General features: G+C 37.4%; 1 protein-coding gene across 1 annotated transcript; it reads left to right on the top strand.

Annotated features, from left to right (window-relative positions):
- Positions 1 to 768: 768 nt before the first annotated feature.
- Positions 769 to 19,382, top strand: LOC126829965 (C-type mannose receptor 2). Its single transcript, XM_050560166.2, has 6 exons — positions 769 to 794; positions 10,778 to 10,849; positions 15,312 to 15,593; positions 17,131 to 17,286; positions 17,953 to 18,351; positions 19,332 to 19,382. The coding sequence occupies exons 2-6, from the start codon at positions 10,792 to 10,794 to the stop codon at positions 19,364 to 19,366; spliced, it is 930 nt and encodes a 309-aa protein (XP_050416123.1). The 5' UTR covers positions 769 to 794; positions 10,778 to 10,791; the 3' UTR covers positions 19,367 to 19,382.
- The last annotated feature ends 3,209 nt before the right edge of the window (positions 19,383 to 22,591 follow it).

Raw genomic sequence — 22,591 nt, forward strand, 5'->3', positions numbered from 1 at the left:
TTATTGAATAAAACTGCTTTTCGGCGATCGGCGAACAACTATTGAGGCAATACCATCTATGTTTTAGCGGGGCGCTCAGTATTTTGTTGACATTCATTGTGGGGTGGGATTACGGGTGGCGCCCTAGATTTGGACCCCCGCCCTATTCACGACTTCTAGATCCGCGGGATCTCTGATTTTCGCCCAACCGAAAGACCAGACGCTGTTCCTTGCCAGCCCCTCTGTCATGCAGCACAAACAAGAAGAAGTAACATCGTTAACACCCAACACCAGGATGGAACCCGGGACTTCCGACTAGACCGACCTTAAATCTAACATTTCTTGTGCATAATCTCGGTCGCCCCACCTGACATTGATCCCGTTTCCATGACAACTGATATTAGTCATGACACGCCCCTAAGCAGACTAGTTTGGCGGGCACTGTACCCGTGTTCTAAATAAGAAATAAAAAAATTTGCCAGGATGCGTAGAATACTAATACCTAGCACGTATGGAAGAGACGATAAACTGCGGTTGCAAGAAATTGATTTTTTCGGCAAAAAACGTTTTATGGAGCTAAAAATGCGTTTTTGAAAAAGCTAATCAGTAATTGTTTTGAATCGGAAAAATCTACAACACTGAATTGATTCCTCGCGAATTTTATGAATCATTTAAGGATCATGATAAGCATAGAACTGTAATATACGGTACATAGTTCGTTATCTTACAGCTGTTCTACTCCCAGACCACAGATATTCTTCAAATATAACTACACATTTAATAATCTGTTAATATAGATACACCTATTCAACCTAGTAAGTATTTATTATTTTCCTCCGTAGGGGTAAGGGTGGTGGTGGCACGGGACAAGGGGTAGGGATGGTGCTGGCAAGGGACATTTATGAAAGGAATGACGTCAGATATGAAATCGTTCATTAAACTTTATATACACAATTATACAGACGTTTCGTATTGAACAATCCCCTAAAATATAGTTCGGTTGAGAAGAGGATGAAAAACAAGACGGGAAATAATTAGGTCACTGACAGCTCACAACCTAAACTATTTTCTCGATGACAAATTACATGCATTAACTGCAGATGTAATATTAAAATAGATTGGTCTTAATATAACATAATTTCAAGTAGAAAACTATCTGGATTGGACATTAATTTATTCTAGCAACAGTATTACTATATTAGAAAATAGAGAGACCCTTCTCTGGTTGTCTAACGTGACCTCTTTCACCCTGTAACATTAACCATTGTGCGTATACAAAGGGTATTTCGGGACCCCATGACCATATCCTTCACCTTTGTGAGGAACTGGTTCATAATTGTCTAGCGAGAATTTAATACAGTGTCAGCTACTTAATATAATGCTGCAAACAGATCGGAAGTCAGGCAGTGGCAACATTCATCATTTGACAAGAAACCACGAGTATCACATTGTCGGTACCCAAGGGGTCTTCTGGACCCCACCTCCCGTTTCCTTTCAACATTTTGCTGGTTATAAGTGTCTAATTTCTTCTGCGCTCAGTGCTAGCTTTGTTTGTAGAATCATTCTTACTGATGATATTGTGTTGATCATTCTAGTAATCTAGATCTGAAAGCAAATCTAGGTACTCTACCAACCCCCATCAAAAGACGGTTCTACATGGGGATGACAATTACGTTATTTGTAGATTTGTATGCTTTCAAAAATACCTTATAATTCATATCGTCACTGTTAATACCTCAATTTTTTTTTTTTACTCTGATTGATTATTATTCAGTATTTATATGAAGCTGTAGTTTGATCGTATTTGAATAAAATTTTGCCTACAAAAACGAATTTATATGTGGGGTCTTAGATTAACCCTTGGTGCCGATAATGTTTTTTGTGCGACGGGTCCGCACAAGGCTAAGAATAGTTTCCACTGAATTTCTGTTGAAAAGGGTCATTAATATGAACGGATATCCACACTGCATTTCAACCCATTCTTCTACATGACATTATCATTAGATGTATTTACACCGGACATCTTCACATTAGACATGAAACAAATCTCCCATACAGCTTTTAAAACTTTCATTTTACGAATCCAGCAAATATTTTAATGGCTTTCATGCATTTTAAAAGAGTAAAAAAGGCCATTCCTTGGATGTTTTAATAATATGAGGTGAGTACAAAGTCGACACAATTACCGTGGTCTCCATATTAGAAGACAAGTATTAAGATCATAGGCTATTAACGGAAATGAAATGAAGGTTGTTAAAACATGTGTTAAGTTGCCTAACGTGCATGTTTGTCTAAATCCAGCTTTCTGTTATGTTTCGTAAAAATGTAGTCTTGATTATCCCGACCTGCCAATCAGATGAAGAATGGTCGGTAGACTGGTTAAGCGAGACTAATTTCAAGACAAGGGCACGTAACCTATTTTTTACTCAAAAGTTCCCGATGTTATGGCCGACACTCGTAACCATTTTCAGTGTATTATTTATGGATGGTTAAATGGTCATAGCTTATTACAATCTGGTTAAAACACAGATCCTATTTCATTTCGTTTTTATAGTTCAAAATTTCGTTTTACTTGTCTTTACTACACCAATGAAACGGTCTGTTACGGCGAGCTTTAGGCGTGTTTTTTTTACGGAACTGGGTAATCCACTAATAACATCAATGTTGATTGGTTAATCAAATGTCTGACATCATAGGGTCATAAGTCGGTCTTTTGACCCCTGAGGTGACCTATCGCTATAACTTGTGAGATCTTCATGTAGTAGAGGCCATCGAAAGTATAAAAAAACCGAAACGAAATATAGATCTATATTTTAATCAGATTGAGGTTATTAAGTACAACATGACCGTTTACTTAGTGACTATAAATGTTTGAAACTGATGTAAGGCTTAGTATATATATATATAAATATTGTGGTGTAATTGTGGAGATATTTTGAGATATTTATTTATGGTGGGGCACCCTACCAGGTGGTTCATACAGCAATATTTTCTTTAAATGTAATACGATTATATTATTTATTGTTTTAAAGGGACTCGGCTAGTGGTTTCTTGTGATATATTATGAACAGTCATGTCTAGCAGACACGGTCAGTTAGGAATCCATTGAAATCCTTTATCCCCCATTTTCGATCAAGAACATTTTTTCATGGGGTCATGGGGGCTTTACAAAGGAGTCATGTCGACTTGTAATAGCATTTGATCAAACTCAGGGTTCTGTTTTCAATTCGTTTTCGTTCCTTTTATTTTCAGTGTTATAAATTTGACCGGACTCAGTTTTTACTTAAAGATACATTAGTTAAGAGTTTAATAAAGAGTTGGTCATTCTTGCTATAATAATTCAAAAATAGATGATAAAAAAAAGAAAATATTGAAAATTCCATTCAAATTACTTCATTCTCAGCCAAGTTATCATTGTTTGTAGTTTTGACAAGATGTGTGCACAGTGGTTACCAGTGCACTGGTATAATCTGGACTTAGCCTCGCTTTCCCATTTTTAAATTAAATTTTTAAATGGCCAACCGTTTTAATCTAGTTAAAATCTCGAGTATCCGATGCCACCGAGAGTCGATTATGGTCTTGTTTTGTTAATAAATATCTAATTAATAATTAAGATAACATTTCAGGCCTAAAGAAAGACCTGCAATAGGCAGATTTAGCTCTTGCATAATGTATGTTTAACATATTAGTCATTTTATCAGCGTTCTAATCGAGAACTGTAAACAACCAATGCACGTGCAGCTGTTCCAGTCGTGTCACTGATTTCAGTCCCGTGCATAAAATAGTCCACGTGAGCAGTCCGAACACCAGTCGTCAAAGGGGTGTGTGCGCTGTCACTCGGCAAACCTCGGCAGATTCCGGTACCCTACATCTAACCTCGGCTGTATGATAGTAATTTATATGTACCTACGCCCATACATTTGCGATGCGGCTACCGGTTTACTTTAACAGGAAAACGTGCCGCTTTTACAAAAAAGTCCCAAAATGGCGTTTTTTGTCGAGTGTATATAACTAAACGAGCAGAGATATTGTCTCAAGACTGCTGGTTTGATATAATTCCCTGGTAATTCCCCAAACCCAATGCCAAACTTGACGTTTGTTGATATAATACACTCTCTACAGAAATCTCCATGGGCGCAGCCATTTTTCATCCGGGACCTTTAAAATAGTTCCAATATGGCGGAATTCGTCATACAGCCGAGATTAGATGTGTAGAATCTGTCGAGGTTTGCCGAATGTGTGCGCTGTATCATAAGGCCTGCCATTGAGTCAACTCTGTCTCTCTCTCTCTCTCTCTCTCTCTCTCTCCCTCTCTCTCACGATAGATCTCATTATTAAGTGTAAAAAATCTGAGCCACAAAAACGAAACGAAATAATATACAATTTTAAACATGCATTATGCAAGAGCAAAATCTGCTTATTACAAGTCTTTCTTTAGGCCTGAAATGTTATCTAAATTATCAATTAGACATTAATTAACTTATTCAGACCATAATAAACTCTCGATGTCAAGGCTAGCCTTCGATGTTGGCTTGATTGGATTTCTATATGCCGCTAACGGCCATTGATAATTAAATTTTTAAAAAGTGGATAATCGAGACTATGCTGTTTATATTAATGATTTTAGTAATGATGACCGAGACTATGCAAAAATTTCACCCGCTTCTTTCTCGGCTCATAGTGGATCAATTTGACTGAAATTTTCAGCAAATTACCTTTACACTATCTAGTTTATAAATATTATAGCGAGAACTGCCATCTCTTTATCTAAACTCCCATAATGTATCTTTAATGAGTTCTATTATAGCAGGACAATCGCATCGTGATCTTAATGTTTTACGTTTCTCGAAAATATATTTAAAAGGGAACTCACGGTAAGAAACGCGCATTTCTAGGCCATCAGAGGTGATGTCTTCACGGTAATTAACCTTTGCTGTGCCATTTATTCAAAACCGTCGACAGGGTTTCATCCCAACAGAGTGCCTTTAAACTGATCGTATTAAATATATCTTAACAACATGAAATATTACACGATTGGAATTTCTAATAAGATTTGTAGAAAATATCACCAAATTTACTTGATAAACAGTTATAAAGTCTTAAGATGTTTAATGTTACATAAATTAGATAATTAAATTAATTGAAGAGATCAATAACTTATTACCAGACTTATTAACTGAAGAACTGTCTCACGCTTTTTTTATGATTTAAACACTTCAGGTGTTCATTAATTAATAACACCATTTAATATAAAATAATATGATTATTCTAAAGATCAGGGTTTAATACTCTCATATTGACATGTTTAATTAACATAGCTGGAATTGCAACAATAATGGGGTGATGGTGGGGTGGGGTATTTGAGATGATAAGTTCACTAGTTTACAGGGGTATATTTAGCGTATATTTCACAGATTATCTAGATATCCCCCTCAGCATATTCTCTTTATTAAACATACATTATGACGTCACATTAATAATGACGTCACATTGTAATAATTATTTAACCATACATTATACAATAGTTAAATCTGCCTATTGCAGGTCTGTCTTTATGATATGTAAGCTATTAATGAGAGAGAGAGAGAGAGAGAGAGAGAGAGAGAGAGAGAGAGAGAAATGGGGTTTAACGTGCAATCAGCACAAACCAGGTCATTTTGGGACTAACATATGGTTCAATTCTCTTGCGCGTAGGAGTCTTTAGCTGGGGAGGAAACCGGAGGACCCATAGAAAACCCACGAGGTTGGACAGGCGACCCTACTCCTTGCCACGTCCAACTGGGGTATCCAAACCCCACCAGTTGACTCAATGACAGGCGGTATGATACAGCGCGCGCGTGCTAACCATTCGGCCACCCCACCCCCACTATTAATTAGACATTAATTAACTTATCCAGACCATAATCAACTCTCGACGCCATCGCTAGCTGTGATATTTAGCGGATTGGAATATATTTTTTAAAAAATAATTAAACGTAAAAATGGATAATCAGGTTTTTTTTTATTGTACCGACTTTAGTAATGATGATCGAGACTAGGCCCAAACTTCAATCACTAATATCTCGGTTCAGAGTGGAGCAATTTGACTGAAATTTTCAGCCTATTCTCTTAACTATTATAGCAAGAAGTCAACTCTTTCTCGAATCAACCATAATGTCTATTTAAGTCTTATTTATGTAAAATATGAAAATGAAATGAAGTTTAAAGAAGAAATAAAAAGATCAAATAAAAGTAGCTTGTTGTTGAAGCCAGAGTATATCTCACACCAATTTGATTAAATTTATTCGAAATATATAACTTTTATTCGAAATATATAATTTGTATTCGAAATATATAATTTATATTCGATATATAATTTTTTAAATTCGAAATATATAATTTTATTCGAAATATATAATTTTTCGATTGCAGTCATAATGGAGTTGATTGGTAAATGACGTCACAAGGGCTGCACTATGTATACATAACCAGCAGGGCCCTTGAGAGGAAAAATTGTGCTGGGGCAAGACCTTTTTTGCCCCCCCCCCCACCTTCCAACACATGTCATATCTAGATGATTCACTAGCAGATTGCGATAAAGTGAAAACTTTCGTACAAACTTATATAAGCTTTAAAGGAAAAATAAAAAAATTCATGCATAACTGCCCTTTTTGAATTTTGAACTTTGATATTCATGGCCCCCTCGTGAGTCCTGGTAACCAGCCCACGCATGTTTATTGACAGTAGAGTTTAATTAATAAGGCTATTAAACTTAAGACTAATCATTATCTAATAAACCACAAATAAACACCCATACAAGGCCACTGAACTTAAGACTAATCATTACCTAATAAACCACAAATAAACAGCCATTATATAGATTAAAATATTTCTCATCTTCCATTCTTATAGATTATAGATTATAGATTGAAACCAGAGTAAACATACGGATCACATCAAGTATGACATGGGAATTAAATCTATATATTCTGTGGTCCTCTTGTCATTCTCCAGGCCGTTATTTTATTATAACTAAAGTCAGATGAACTTATTTTAATTCAGTCGTTTGACGAAGACTACAGAACAACCATACAGCTGTGGCGGCTAATTTGACGATCTAGAAACTAAACTTGATTACCAAATCAACAATCTTTAGGACAAACTAGTCTCGATATCAACACGACTGAACATAATATTTTCCAATACAGAATAGTGGAACTTGGATACAAAAGTTCAAAATAAACTCTATTACTCACAATACACTATTTCACTGTCAATACCCCGGTTATTACGTAAACGAAAATTACAATTTCACCACCTTCTTGCCCATTCGCGGTTACACCTACAGACAAAACGATAAACGTTGGGGACAGCTATTATCTCTCTATTGCTACTCTGATCAGTGTAGTACAGTAATCGAGTCTTAGATTTTTGAGTTGCTTTCCTGTTTCCATGTAGTGTGAGATTTCCGCGCCCTTGCTACCACATGGTTGGGGGTCCGCCATTTTTTTTTTAAAAAACAAATGACTCACCATACACACAATTATGTTGTATTCCCTTTAGTGATAAAACATTTCACGGTTTTTTAAAAGTGAGTATCTTTTTCTATAACGTAGCTTCCTCCTAAAATTTCAAACATCCTCGACCTTACTCTTATAGTAAATGCTGGAGGGCCACACTACACGCAAAACAAAATCTAAAAGATAAACTTGCGGACAACACAGAATATAGACATTGTAAAAAATAAACAAATATCAAATCAAGTGAATGGATCCGGGGGCCAGCCTTAATATCAATGAACAAAGTGTTATTTCTAAAATACAAATTTGAACTACGGAATAACATTTATTTTTGGAATTTTTTTTACTGTAAAACTTAATACGTAAGGTCAATGTTTAATTGTAAGATATATTTATGCTTTCATGCAGAATGTTTCGAAGGGTTAATTAATGAGTCATAAAAATGTTAACAATGTGTATTCATTGCAAAAATAGCTCAACAAAAAGGCAGTTTCAATGCAATTTTGATGCTGTATTTACTATTTTCCATATAGATCCTAAATATTTATTCCAGGTGAATACACAAAATCTAAAAGTAGTGCCTTGAAAAAATGGAGGATATTAGAAAAAAAACAAATATTTTGATTATATTGACTTGGTGTGCTAAAACAAAGATAGTTTTCAAACTTTGAAGTCTTGTAGTGTATATATTCAGACATCTCTGCGATTTCCCATGTTGTGTTGCTTACCCTATAGCTGCGCAGTGTTGACTGGTATACTTACATCATATTTATCAAAGTTACAAATTCTAAATTCATTTTTTATTGTTCAGTATCACATCAAGCACATTTAGATACCAAAATACAGGCTCTAAAGCTGTTGTGAATGTCTCTTTGAGGACCCGACATTTCAGGTTTTGTGACAATTTTTGTCACTTTACCTAGAGGTAATATGAAGATGTCCTTTGTGTGTTGTGCATTACGTAAGTTCCAACAAAGAAAAATGTCGATGATCTAAATTTATACGATTAATACTTGAAACCATTTCGTTTCGTAAAAGCCGAAATTTTTATTTCTGATGGTTTCATTAATGTTTACATTTTCACCCTCCGTTTTCATTAGCCCAGTCGGTGCAGAACAGTAGAACGTTAAACCCCATTTCACTGACGGACCAGCCCTCGGTTCTGCACCATTGATGAAGGGAAATTTTAGAGAAACGTTTTCGACCTCCTAGTTAGCGATCCAGCGTCTTACTCTCTGAGATACCACGATTACTAAGACCTATTGCAATATTCCTCTAACATGCAGGTGGGGCGTTGGATGGCCGAATGGTTAGCACGTGCGCGCTGTATTATACGGTACGTGACAAGGAGTAGGGTCGCCTGCCCAACCTCGTGGGTTTTCCCCGGGTCCTCCGGTTTCCTCCCATTGCTAAATTATTGAAATAAAAGTGAACCATGTGTTAGTCCCGAAATTACCTAGTTTGTATCGAGTGGACGTTAAATCCCATCTCTCTCTCTCTCTCTCACATGCAAGCTATTTTATTAGATGTAATTAGGTTAATATGAATTGAAAGGGTACGTCGACTTCCGCTTGATGCGATTTGCTCGCTAACGTATTAAAGGCTCAATACCACTCTTGTTGTAACTGAATAATATGTCCCAATCTTTATTCTGGTCAACAAATTGTACTATTTTACAATATTCCAATTAATTGATGATACAAATTTCATCTTAACACACCTAATTTAAAAAATTGGAAAAATTCAACTAAATGATTTGAAAAGCCTAACGTAAGCCTTTTCAAATGTGACTTTGATTTTAAAATATTTTTGAACCCTCTGGACAAGTAAAATAGTATTTAATGGATAATTTATACAACAGGTAGGACACTAACACATCTAGTACTTAGAATAAGGCTATTTTTTATTTTCTGGAGCTGTCAAGCCAGCAAGAGTGTTATTGTCCCTTTAAAGGAGAATCTGGAAATTTTGATTGATTGCATAGCACCAAGTAAAATATGTCCATTCAATGATGCGCGGATCTTTTATTTACTAATCTTATTAAATGAAGTAGGTTATCGGTATCACCGGGTCTAGGGAACCCGACATCACAATTTCTCAAGTAGAAGCGATGATGGACGAGAATAAAGCTTCCGATCAAATTATACTCAAATCCCCATTCCATTAGTGAATATATATTATATAGTTCATGGGATCACACCTTTTTTCCATTATGTTTTTCAATGTTCCATACGATTTACGTCAAAGGCTATTTCCCTAGCTTATATAGACGATGCGATAATTCAACATTTGATATATTACTGATGGACATGACCAACTAGTTTTGAGAGAGAGAGAGAGAGAGGGAGAGAGAGAGAGAGAGAGGGGAAATGGGGTTTAACGTCCACTCGACACAAACTAGGTCATTTCGGAACCAACATATGGTTCAATTTTATTTCAATAATTCGCTTGCGCGTAGGGGTCTTTAGCAGTGGTTTGACAGGCGACCCTACTCCTTGTCACGTACAACCGGGGAATCGAAACCACGCCAGTTGACTCAATGACAGACCTTATGATTCAACGCGCACAAGTTAACCATTCGGCCATCCAACCACTACTAGTTTTTGTATAAATGACTACTTGAATTGTGTCCAAAACAAAATGTCCACTTCATTGGATTATGCCGGATTAAAGCAAATATGTCGTAAATGACAAAATTTTTAAAAATGGATACTTTTGCAATTTTGTGACTTATAAAGCATTTTTAATCAGATAAATGTTAGAGAACTGTCAAAATTTCCAAAATATACACAATACAATAATATCGTATGTGACTTGTTTGCTTTATACTTCGGCACAATTGGAAAAGTGTTTTAATTAAAGATACATTATGGGAGATTCGGTAACGAGTTGGCAGTTCTCACTATAATAGTTAAAAACTAGATAATGTAGAAGGCAATTTGGTGAAAATTTCATTCAAATTGATCAACTATGAACCGAGAACTAAGCGACTGAAATTCCCATAAGCCCCGGTCATCATTACTAAAGTCAGTACGATAAAAAGCATAGTCTCGATTATCCATTTAATCGTTTAGTCGAGAAGGAAAGTTATGCAGTAAATCGGCTTACAATCCACTAAAGATCGCAGGCTAGCGCAGCCATCTAGAGTTCATTATGGCCTGGATAGGTTAATTAATGTCTAATTAATAATTTAGATAACATTTCAGGCCTAAAGAAAGGCCTGAAATAGGCAGATTTAGCTCTTGCATAATATATGTTTAAAGAATAATATATTTTTTTTCTCTCTCTTTTTACCATAGGAGATCAGTGCAATATGACGTGGGCATTAACTCTGTGCATACTTGGTGGCGCTTTAGTATCACTGACTTCAGGTATGGTCTAATTTGATTGTCAATTCAATTCATAGCTGTTATCCCCTTCACACATACACCATAACCTCCCTACGACTTAAAAACTCAGATCGTGGCTAAGAGCGGCATTGACGTGTTGAGTTCTTTCTGGTGGTGTCATGGTTAGGATCGTGGGAGATTAAGATTAACCACGACCTCCTTACGCGAGTATGGAACATGAGCCCTATCCGCGTAGCGTAGCGACGTTGTTGTGGTAACGGAAGCGTGGCGATAGCGTACCGAGAGCGGGCAGAACGCCCATGGTCTCGCTCATAATATGTTGACAAAGACCTTGCCACTCCCTGTCTGCGAGCAAGCAGATAGCGTTACGCTCTCACTACACATGCTCAAAACAAACACCAAGGTTTTGCGATCTGACCCGGAAAGCTGCGAGAACACGGCTTTTTTCAAGTTTCTAATTTTTTGGGACAGTTTCTCGCGTTGTGTTCACGTTTTTCGGCGAGCTTGCATATTTTCTGGTCGCCGAACGGTCGCAGCAGAGCAGTAAGGACGCCATCCCAGTCTGACGGGGGCATTATGTGTGAAGGGGGCTTTATCAAAATTTCGATGTTACAGTATCAGCCGTTTCTACAGATCTGTTATTTTATCCATAGAACAATCTAATACACATGTGTTGAACATTGGTTGTTGTATGGATAAATAATCCAATTTTGTTTATGGTGGTGATGAACTAGACTGTTCAACTGAAATTAAATTTAATATTATATTATAGTTAAACCCTGTAGTCTCGAACATCCTGGTTCTTTTATTTTATATCTTATATAATCCATTTTCTTTCTCAATCCACAAGGGCCCTCTTTTCCCTCTCCCCCTCTCCTTCCAACGTTATCTACTGTCCACTATGGTTCAATTTTATTTCAATAATTCGCTTGCGCGTAGGGATCTTTAGCACTGGGAGGAAACCGGAGGACCCGGAGAAAACCATAACCCCCCTTGTGACGTACAACCCGGGAATGGAAACTACGCCAGTTGACTCAATGGCAGACCTTATGATTCAACGCACACGTGCTACCCACTCTGACCCCACCCCACCCCACCACAATGGTTAGCAATCAGTAAAGTCTCTATGATAAGTAAAGGGTGAGTTAGATAATTCTAATAACCTGTTCATGATTTCACACGATCTCGCGTACATGGGGATCAACAACGATTGTTTAAAAACAAATCAGTTCATCTACACCTGGGATTTAATTTACAACTGTTCCATTCTTAAACTTTAAATATATCATCTCCATTTGTAATAAGGATAAGAATGGCACAAAGAAAGATACAACTGCACAATAAACACATCTATTACACTATTGAACCCGGCGCCATCATGTCTCGGATCAACTCGACATATATATTTTCAATATGCGCAACACGATTCGTTTTTTTAAAAAAGGAAAACCACATAAGAAAGATATTAAACATATTGTAATAAATACAATAAGCCACCAATCATATATATTTATTTAATTATCTTTTAACATTTTTGTTTTATCTTCTCATCACGATTCTGTGAACTGGAAATCAGCACGAATTCGTTTAATCCATTCCTGTAAGCTTCTTTGATTCGTAAAGCTGCACAATAAATTCTAAAATTTGGTGTTAATTTGAATAAGAGGACTATCTTGAACTATACTGATTGCTTTGATTGACTAATTTATTATGATATTAAAAAAATAACTGATTAAAACATTAATTGATTAAAATATTATTATTATATTAAATTATTAACACCAATCGCGGACATGGATTTATCCTGTTACAAAACACTCTTTTAGGGCCACGCCCATTTTAAAAACTGGTTTTCGGGAATACCGGTTTAAATTTCCCTTTTTACCTCTCCGAAAAAAACGTGCGCGCAGTATCATAAGGTCTGTCATTGAGTCGTAGGGTCGCCTGTCTCCAACCTCGTGGGGTTTCTCCACATCCTCCGGTTTCCTCCCACTGCTAAAGATACCTAGGCGCAAGCTAACTATTGAAATAAATTTGAACCATGTGTTAGTCCCGAATTGACCTAGTTTGTGTCGAGTGGACCTCAACCCCCCCTTCTCTCTCTCTCTCTCTCTCTCTCCCGGAAAAAGACTTAATTTCAGAACAAAAAGTACTTGATAGCACTGTTTGAAAGCTTTAAGTTTCAATTTTTTAAAGGGGCTTTAGGTAAAAGTAGATAAAGGGCTGACAGTTTCCGCTATAAAATAGATAATGAAAACAAAATAGGCTGAAAATTTCAGCCAGATTGTTTCACTCTGAACCGAGATATTAGCGATTCAATTTTAGGCAAGTCTCGGTCGTCATTACTAACATTGGTACTATAATAAACAAAGTCTCGATTATCCATTTTTACGTTAAATTATCCATCAAAAAATGTATTCAAATCCAGTAATTATCGCAGGCTAACGATGACATCGAGAGTTGATTATGATCTAGATAAGTTAATTAATGACTAATTAACAATTTAGATAACATTTCAGGCCACATGTTTATAGATTTGCCTCTATATAGTAAGTGCAGGGGGACTGCACCACACAAAATTTACACAAAAACAAATCTATGGACACGACATCATACTTAGGAAAACACAGACAAACAATTAAAAAAAAGTGAAAGGATCCGGGGGCTAGCCGTAAGCGTCCACTATATGTCGTTTTTACATTTCTTGCGGTTGGGTGGCCGAATGTTTTAACACGTGCGTGTTAGATCAGGAGGTCTGTCAGTGAGTCAAGTGGCGGGGTTTCGATTAGGGTCGCGTGTCGTGGGTTTTCTCCGGGTTCTCCGGTTTCCTCCCACTGCTAAAGACCCCTATTATACGAGGAAGAGAATTAATGAAATAAAACGGAACCATATGTTAGTCCCGAAATGACATATAGTTTGTGCCGAGTGGACGTTAAACCCCATTTCTCTCTCTAACTTTACTTATCGTTTAATCGGCGGAATATAACCCGGTTGGTGTTGACGTACCATAAAAACCACATTTCATTCATTCTTATCGTTTAAAAGTTGGGGTATTGTGTTGTGTTTTCGACACAAATTTTAGCTACGCCACCACAGACCACCCCGTTACTCAATTCAGCTAAAGATTTAATAAATTCTGAGCATAAACTAGGGAAATTGGAGGAAATTATCGCCGGAAATTATTGTCTGCTGATCAAAGAAAATTAGTATTGATATCAGTGATTATATCATACTTGGCACATTTTATACTAAAGGCGGTTATAAGGGGTTTTATATATAGGACATGAGGGGGAGGGGATGGCCGAATGGTTAGCACGTGTGCGTTGTATAATAAAGCCTGTCATTGAGTCAACTGTCGTGGTTTCGACTCCCCGGTTGTACGTGACACGGAGTAGGGTCGTCTGTCCAACCTCGTGGGTTTTCTCTGAGTCCTTTGGTTTCCTCCCTCTGCTAAAGATTCCTACGCGCAAGCGAATTATTGAAATAAAACTGACTTAGTTTGTGTCAATCGAGTGGACATTAACTCTCTCTCTCTCTCTCTCTCTCTCTCTCTCTCTCTCTTAACTAACACATGCTAGCACACTGTCCTCAGAAGCTTTTTGTTAAATTTTTTTAAGTTTTTGAAAATTCAAGTATAGCTATTTATTTACCAAATCCCCGAACGGATGGACGTGAACATTAAATTGGTTGGTCCAATGTCAAATCTGATGAAATATGAAAGATAAATAGGTAAATTTGACAAATAGTTAGGCCTTTATGTAATGTAGGCCAAGTAAAATTAATTTTAGAATGAAATAAAGATTTAAAATTAATTAGATTGATAAAAAAAAAACATGTAATCAAACTAAATACAGGATTCTTTTTCTTCCTATTTAAACTCAGTTTCGTAGACACTCACAGGAATTGTCACGACTAACCTTTTAATCACAATTTTAATAACAATAAAAAAAACCTAGCAAACAACACATTGCCCCCCCCCCCCCCCACCACCAACCAAACACCAATTCTGGACCGTTTAGCACATTTTGTTAACAGTCAGTCTTGAAGTTATGTCTTTTAAGGCTTACATTCTTTTTTTGTCAATATTTGATATATTCATCTTAGCTTGTATATATGAAAATTACAATATTCAGGAATGAAACACAGTATTATGCGGCTAGTGCTTTCAGTTCCATCAGAATATATTCCATTACATATTCTCCATTAACAATTATATAAACAATAAAAATATTTATTAAATGCCTGAAAGTTGGAATTCGATATAAGAGTAAGTCATAGTGCAGCCACCCGGGCACAGTTTCCCTAATAGTACACTGTATGGCGTATGCCCGTCTTCATTAGCCCAGTATAGGAGCAGAACAGTAGGACGTGAAACCCCATTCCATTTCATTTTAATGCCTGAAGATGTTCCGATGGAACTGAAAGCGCCAGCCACATAATCCTTAATATTTTAATTTTGATGTAATATATGAATTGTCATCAGGAAGCACTCAAGAAGAATTGTACCGGTGTCCTGTTAATATTCAACGAGGTCAGTATCTTCACACTCACGGAGACAAATGTTACGAATTCGTTACAACTCGTAAAAATCACTGGCAAGAAGCTAGAGCCTATTGTCAAAATAATGGTGGCGATCTACTGACTGTTAAAGATGATGTCGTTGAAGAATTTATTGTTGGCGTCTTGCGGTCTCTAAATTTCTATAGTGGAGTTTGGATCGGTTTGACGGATGTACAGAAAGAGGGCGAATATCGCTGGGTCACTGGTAAGATTAAATTTATTTATTTGTTAGCCTACATAAACGGCTAGCTGTATATCAAGAAAATGTTACTCGGAACAGCGAGCATGCGTCGCTCAAGCTACCTTGTAGAGATTTTAAAGATTAATCTTGTTTAGCCAGGGACTGACTTTAATTACCAAAGTTCGAGCAACTAACTCTAGATAACAAATTCTATCTTAAAGCTGTTATATGATATATCAATCGGATTAAAATACAAATCTATATTTCCTTACGTTTTTTTATACTTATACATGCGGCTTTTGACCTATGAAGTCATACATTTGGTTAATCTGTAATCAGCGTTGACCTTTCTAGTGGTTTACCCACAGTTGCGTGCATCGCATCCCAAGAAGTCGTCGTAACAGACCGTTTCATTGACTAATTCCCCACATCATCCAGAACGCGGGTTATATAACCACTCTTCCAGATCCTAGTGTAGTAAAGACAAGTAAAACAAAATTTTGAACTGTAAAAAACGAAACGAAATAGGATCTGTGTTTTAATCAGATTGCCACATCAGAGAACAGTGATGTCACGATGCATTGTTCTCGGAATTCTGAACAATGAACAAGTTATATTGATGGCAAGAGACCACCTAATAATATATCCCCCACTCCCCCATTGCCCCTTTTGTATGGTGTAATCTGTCTAGAATCGATCGAATTAAATTTACATTCATGATTTTGAGGCGAAGAGGTAAACATGCGTACAGATCAACCCCATACACGCTTTTGACAACCTTTTGCTCTATCTGTGGTAGATATTAAAAAACAGTAGAGTCGAAATGAAATGGGGTTTAACGTCCTACTGTTCTGCTCCTATGCTGGGCTAATGAAGACTGGCATACTCCATACAATGTGCTATGAGGGAAATTTTGCCCGGGCAGCGGCACTCTTCAAATTAAAAACAGAGATAACGTGTATTGCTTACGCTGCCTTTGTCTTAAAGCGACAACATGCTGAGTAAATGTTGAATATAGGCAGTAAGGTCATATACTGGCTTTGTCTTAAAGCGACAACATGCTGAGTAAATGTTGAATATAGGCAGTAAGGTCATACGCTGCCTTTGTCTTAAAGCGACAACATGCTGAGTAAATGTTGAATATAGGCAGTAAGGTCATATACTGGCTTTGTCTTAAAGCGACAACATGCTGAGTAAATGTTGAATATAGGCAGTAAGGTCATACGCTGCCTTTGTCTTAAAGCGACAACATGCTGAGTAAATGTTGAATATAGGCAGTAAGGTCATATACTGGCTTTATCTTAAAGCGACAACATGCTGAGTAATGTTGAATATAGAAAGTAAAGCCATACACAATCAGAAGAATCTCTTTAAAACACAGATCAAATTGTTTTTATAGTTAAAATATTCTCGCTACACTTTATTAGAATTATTCAAATGAATGAATGTTAATTACACACCGCCATCTTGATATCTCTTATAATAAAAATGGTCTGTTGTGTCTTTAATTAATTATTGTTCGATTTGTTGCGTCTTTAATTAATTATTGTTCGATTTTCAGGCGAGGTTTCATCCTATTACAATTGGTCACCAGGGGAACCTTCTCTTTTCCTTCACAACTTTGAAGACTGTGTCGTTTTAAAGATGGACGCTGGACGGTGGTTAGACGCTCCGTGTGAACTTCCCCTCGATTCCTACCCTTGGGTATGTGAATACGGTAAGTTAACGGCCACATAATAACTAACCAATATTTTGTGTTGGAATTTTGGGGTGGAACGATTTTCCCAATACTACCCAATACCACCCCAATATCACCACATACTATATTTGAAAAAAGTCAAATGATATGTCCATTATGCATCATTATGCTGCAGTATGGGGTAGTATGTGATGATATAGAGGTGGTATTGGGGTGGTATTCGGTGGTATTGGGTAGTATTGGGTAATATTGGGTAAATCGTCCCGCCGGGAATTTTGGATTTATCGTTCAGCCAGGTATGCACTTCAATTAAAAATAAAATAATTGAATACATGACAAATACTTGGTGCGAAATGCAATAGAAACTACCATCTTAAATCGGTAACATAGTTCATAATTTTTAGTTAGTAAACCAAAACAATTTTTAACTCATAGCCAGTAGTTGAAAATACATATTATTAGACAATGGAACAATACAGTACAATAGATGGATGGTCAGCATTGATGAAATCCTTAATACTTTTCTTAGATATGCTTTACAGTAACTATATATTCTTATTCTTTAAGTGACATTTAGTAACTGAGCAGATAAATCAACTATAAACATACTAATGGAAAACAGCTAAATCAGTAGCTGTTTTCCATAAGTATGTTTATAGTTTATTATATTCTTGTATTTCATAGCATTACAGCCAGCTACAACAACGACCACTAAAGCAATACCGACAACAATTAAAATGGCGACACATTCAACTGTCAAAAAATTAACACAAGCAACCACGACCTCTAAACCGACAACTGTCAAGAAGGTAACACATGCACCCACGACCCCTAAACCGACAACCGTCAAGATGGCGACACATGCACCCACGACCCCTAAACCAACAACCGTCAAGAATGTAACACATGCACCCACGACCCCTAAACCGACAACCGTCAAGATGGCGACACATGCACCCACGACCCCTAAACCAACAACCGTCAAGAAGGTAACACATGCACCCACGACCCCGAAACCGACAACCGTCAAGATGGCGACACATGCACCCACGACCCCTAAACCGACAACCGTCAAGATGACAGGTAAGACCTGTTTGAATATTGTCGTAATTGAAGATATCAAATACTAACCCCCACAACTTCTGCAACCAGCGAGAAACTATTTGGCCATGTCTTGAACACCTTTTCGGGCTAACGTAATTTCGTTTCTGTGATTTCTTCGGAGAATTTTACCGATAAGAAATTATGTTACAGACATACCCCGTCTTCATTAGCCCAGTTTAGAAGCAGAACAGTAGGACGTTAAACACCATTTCATCTCATTTCAATACATAACCATACTGAAAGCATTAACAACTACTTATAACTGTAATATACACCTTCAATACATAACGATATTGAAAGCATTAACTACTTATAACTGTAATATACACCTTCAATACATAACTCCATCTTCATTAGCCCAGTTTAGAAGCAGAACAGAAAGACGTTAAACACCATTTCATTTCATTCGTTATAGACATACAAACTATGATATCACTCTATGTGTTGTCTATATACAAACGTAATCTCGTTTCTATGAATTCTTCGGTGAATTCTCCCGATAAGAATTTATGTTAGCACTCAATGTATTGTCGATATGCAAACGCTGTAGTATTATTATAGAAGTTAGGCTAATAATGCAAATCACAACTGTTCCAAACGAACGTGGGACAGATGATCTTTATTTAGCCGAGATTAAGAAGAAAAACTGTAGTGCTTGTGGGCACTTATAAAACCCAACACCGTTTGTAAAAATGGAGAATTTAAATGAATCCCCAGATTTTCATCACACACCCATGTCGACTACACAGATGGAACGTGGATGGAGAAACGACATGGAAGTTTGTTTTCGCTTCATGCTCGGGTACGAATTCAAGTGTAATGCCGTAACCATGGAACCACGGTATCGTTCAAAAGGCTGCAGAATTGGCATGGAAAATATTATATAACGTATCACTTTACTATATCTTTTATTGAATCTACCCCTTTAGTTTCGTAAAAACTGCATTTCTCTTTTTTAGTAACAGGAAAACCAGGAAAAGATATTATAGGCTGAAGCAGTCATATTACCCGTTACAATCATTTGAATAATGATAATAAAATAAAATAAAAAAAAAAAAATAAAAAAAAACATAGTTCATCTCATTTGTCAAAATCAACACGAACTAAACATTGCTACTTTAAAGTGGCGTTTACACGATATAACCAATCCATACAACCGTCGGATACAACGGTCGCATCCGACCAACTCATCTGACAAATGTTTGGATGGACAACTTGTTGCATGGATAGGACCAGTTCTTATGAGGCGCCGATTTAGACTTTATTGTCAACTCCAAATATATATGCTAAACTTTATAAATATGACAAACTTGGTTAATATGAAGTTTTTATTTCTTGGGTAAAATTAAAATTGATGCTAAACTCCAAATATATGATATGCAGACTTAAACTTGGTGCTAAGCCTAGTTTTGGGACGAAACGACTCATAGACTCATATAACAATACGCAAGCAAAGCAAACTTCGCATGTATTTAGAAAGTTCCGCATAATAGTTTGTCATCTAGAAAATATGAACGCAATTTGAGTTGATATATATATATATATATATATATATATATATAGTTTAGCTATTTTGAGTTGACAATAAAAGTCTCAATTGACGCCTCATAAGACCTCGTGGCCATTCTGGGGCCTTTACATTGATTCTATAGCGATTTGTTGTACTATACTACGAGGGCTGACTGAAAAATTCTAAACCTGAAAATGATAGATTGATTTGGTTGAAACAAACTTTTGCCACCAACAATAAAAAGTACAATCATACAGACCCAGGACTGTACAGCGCAGTTGACACATACGGCTAGCCCCCCCCCCCCCGCCCTCCCCCGGATTCATTCATTTAATCTGATATGTACATTTGTGATTTCTGCGTAGTGTCCGTACATTTGTTTTGTGTAATTATGTGTGGTTCAGTCCCCCTGCACTTACAGTTGAATGAATCATAGACTGCAACTGCTGTGTTATTATTGCCTTCGTACCAGACCATCTTGTGAACCTACCCCAAAAATCACCAGAAATGGATAAACCTGGCTTTAGCACAGTCATCAAGTACCTGTAACTAAAAGGACTAATCCCTACACAGGTACATGCCCTCCACTTGTGCACAGGAAAGAAGTGAGCTGCGGAGTTTAAGCTTGACAGAGAGAGTCTTGACTATGACCCGTGTCCTGGAAGGCCATCAACAGAGAGAGTCTTGACGATTACCCACGTCCTGGAAGGCCATCAATAGAGAGAGTCTTGACTATTACCCGTGTCCTGGAAGGCCATCAACAGAGAGAGTCTTGACGATTACCCACGTCCTGGAAGGCCATCAACAGCAACCATTGAAGAAAACATAACCTGGATGCATGACATGGTTATATCTGATCAACGATTGAAATGAAATGAAATGAAATGGAGTTTAACGTCCCACTGTTCTGCTCCTAACCTGGGCTAATGAAGACGGGCATACGCCATACAGTGTGCTATGAGGGAAATTTTGCCCGGAAAGCGGCACTACGGCCTACTCTTATATCGAATTCCAACTGCCAAGGGATCTTTTACGTGCACGCCAATGTGTACACGAGACCTCGGTTTTTCGTCCCATCTGAACGACTAGACAGCTTTCCTTGTCAGCCCCTCCGTCCTGCATCACTGACAAGGGAGAACCACGCCGGAAAATCTGGATGAACTTTCTCGGCCAATGCAGGGATCGAACGCCTGACCTCCAGGCTAGCGAGCTAGCGCCTTACCCGCTTAGCCACGTGATTCCCTGATCAACGATTGACTACTCAACATATTGTCAGTAGTGTGGGTACTCTCATGAGAGGGTTGAGTACATTATCACCAACGAGTTAGCACTGATAAAAGTTTCTGCAAGATGTGTACTAAAGCCCTTGGCTGCGGATCAGAAGCGTATCAGATTCCTGACGTCCCGTGACAATCTGCGCCATTTTGAAGAACATCCTGATAATATTTTTGGTTAGATCTGTAACCACGGATGAAACCTGCCTCATAAAATGAAAAAGGAACTAGTCGGTTTTCATTTTCCTAGTAATGATGAACGATTTTTTGACCGGAATCCAAGCCTTGCAACATCATCGGCAAAAGTGTGTACACGTCGACGGGGACTATGTAGAAAAAATGGCAACTATCAACTTTGTGCAGGTCTTTCACAGATATGCGTAGAACTTTTCAGTCGGCTCTCGTAAATCTCTGATCAATACACCTCTTGCCACTCGTCTTTCCTCGCTCACGCTCACGATTTGTTTCCTCGGTCTCTCATTACAACATTTTGATCTGTAAATAATGATGATGTTTCATAGTAAAGGTGACTTTGTTCTTAGAGGGGTCGAGATCAGATGATGGTTTCTGGAATGAGGTCGCAACCAACAGAAGGTTGGGAACCACTGCGCTAGTTTAATTTAAATGATTCTATTGGTTTGGTAAATGTACATACAATAAAACAGATAAAAGGCGGGGGTGGGGGTACATATTCATAGTATTGAGAGGAATATGGCCGATAACCCGACAACACAACATCACGACATTTTAACCCGACACTACGACATTTATACGCGACATTACGACATTTTTAATGTCATGATATCGGGTTGTCGCCTTATGAAGGGCGACACCACGGCATCACGACATGCCACCAATCAGCCACCATACTCCAGGGATTGCCAATTTTCCATTTTAAATTTACGTTTTGCGTGTACAATAGGCCTACCGAGTCGTGTCAGAATCTGAATCAGCGATAGAAATTTCATTTGTAAGAGATGCTCACAGTCAGACTCGTTAGCGCATAATGTAGCGCATTATGGCGGCTGTAAGGAAACAAAGGGCGTAGCGTGATTCCACTTGAGAATTGTCGCCTTTCGACTCGTACTTACGTTTCAGACCCACGTTCATAATGCAATTTGAAATAATAATATCCAGTTAGGCAATTTACAAGCGGTAGGAAGCCAAGCCACAGTAAACGAAATTCAACTATTAAAATATTTAATTTTCTACGGAACCAATTATTTCATTTTATGTCTTAAGACCAAATAATGACCGCTTGGATTAATTATTAGGAGTAAAATAATGATAGGAGAAGTATGGGGTTTCCATTGTGCCAACGATATCCAATTATGACATCTGTACATTCTGAAAAGAACTATTTTGAAGCTGGGCGATACCCTTTAACTATACATCGAAATTGTGACTTTTCAAACAATGTTGTCCTTAACGCTTA

This window comes from Patella vulgata, chromosome 8 (genome assembly GCF_932274485.2).
Source record: "Patella vulgata chromosome 8, xgPatVulg1.2, whole genome shotgun sequence".
NCBI lineage: Eukaryota > Metazoa > Mollusca > Gastropoda > Patellidae > Patella > Patella vulgata.

Coding starts and splice junctions, on each gene's coding strand:
- LOC126829965 (XM_050560166.2), top strand. CDS start 10,792: ATGACGTGGGCATTAACTCTGTGCATACTTGGTGGCGCTTTAGTATCA. Junction 10,850..15,311: donor TTTAGTATCACTGACTTCAG/GTATGGTCTAAT, acceptor AATTGTCATCAG/GAAGCACTCAAGAAGAATTG. Junction 15,594..17,130: donor CGAATATCGCTGGGTCACTG/GTAAGATTAAAT, acceptor TTCGATTTTCAG/GCGAGGTTTCATCCTATTAC.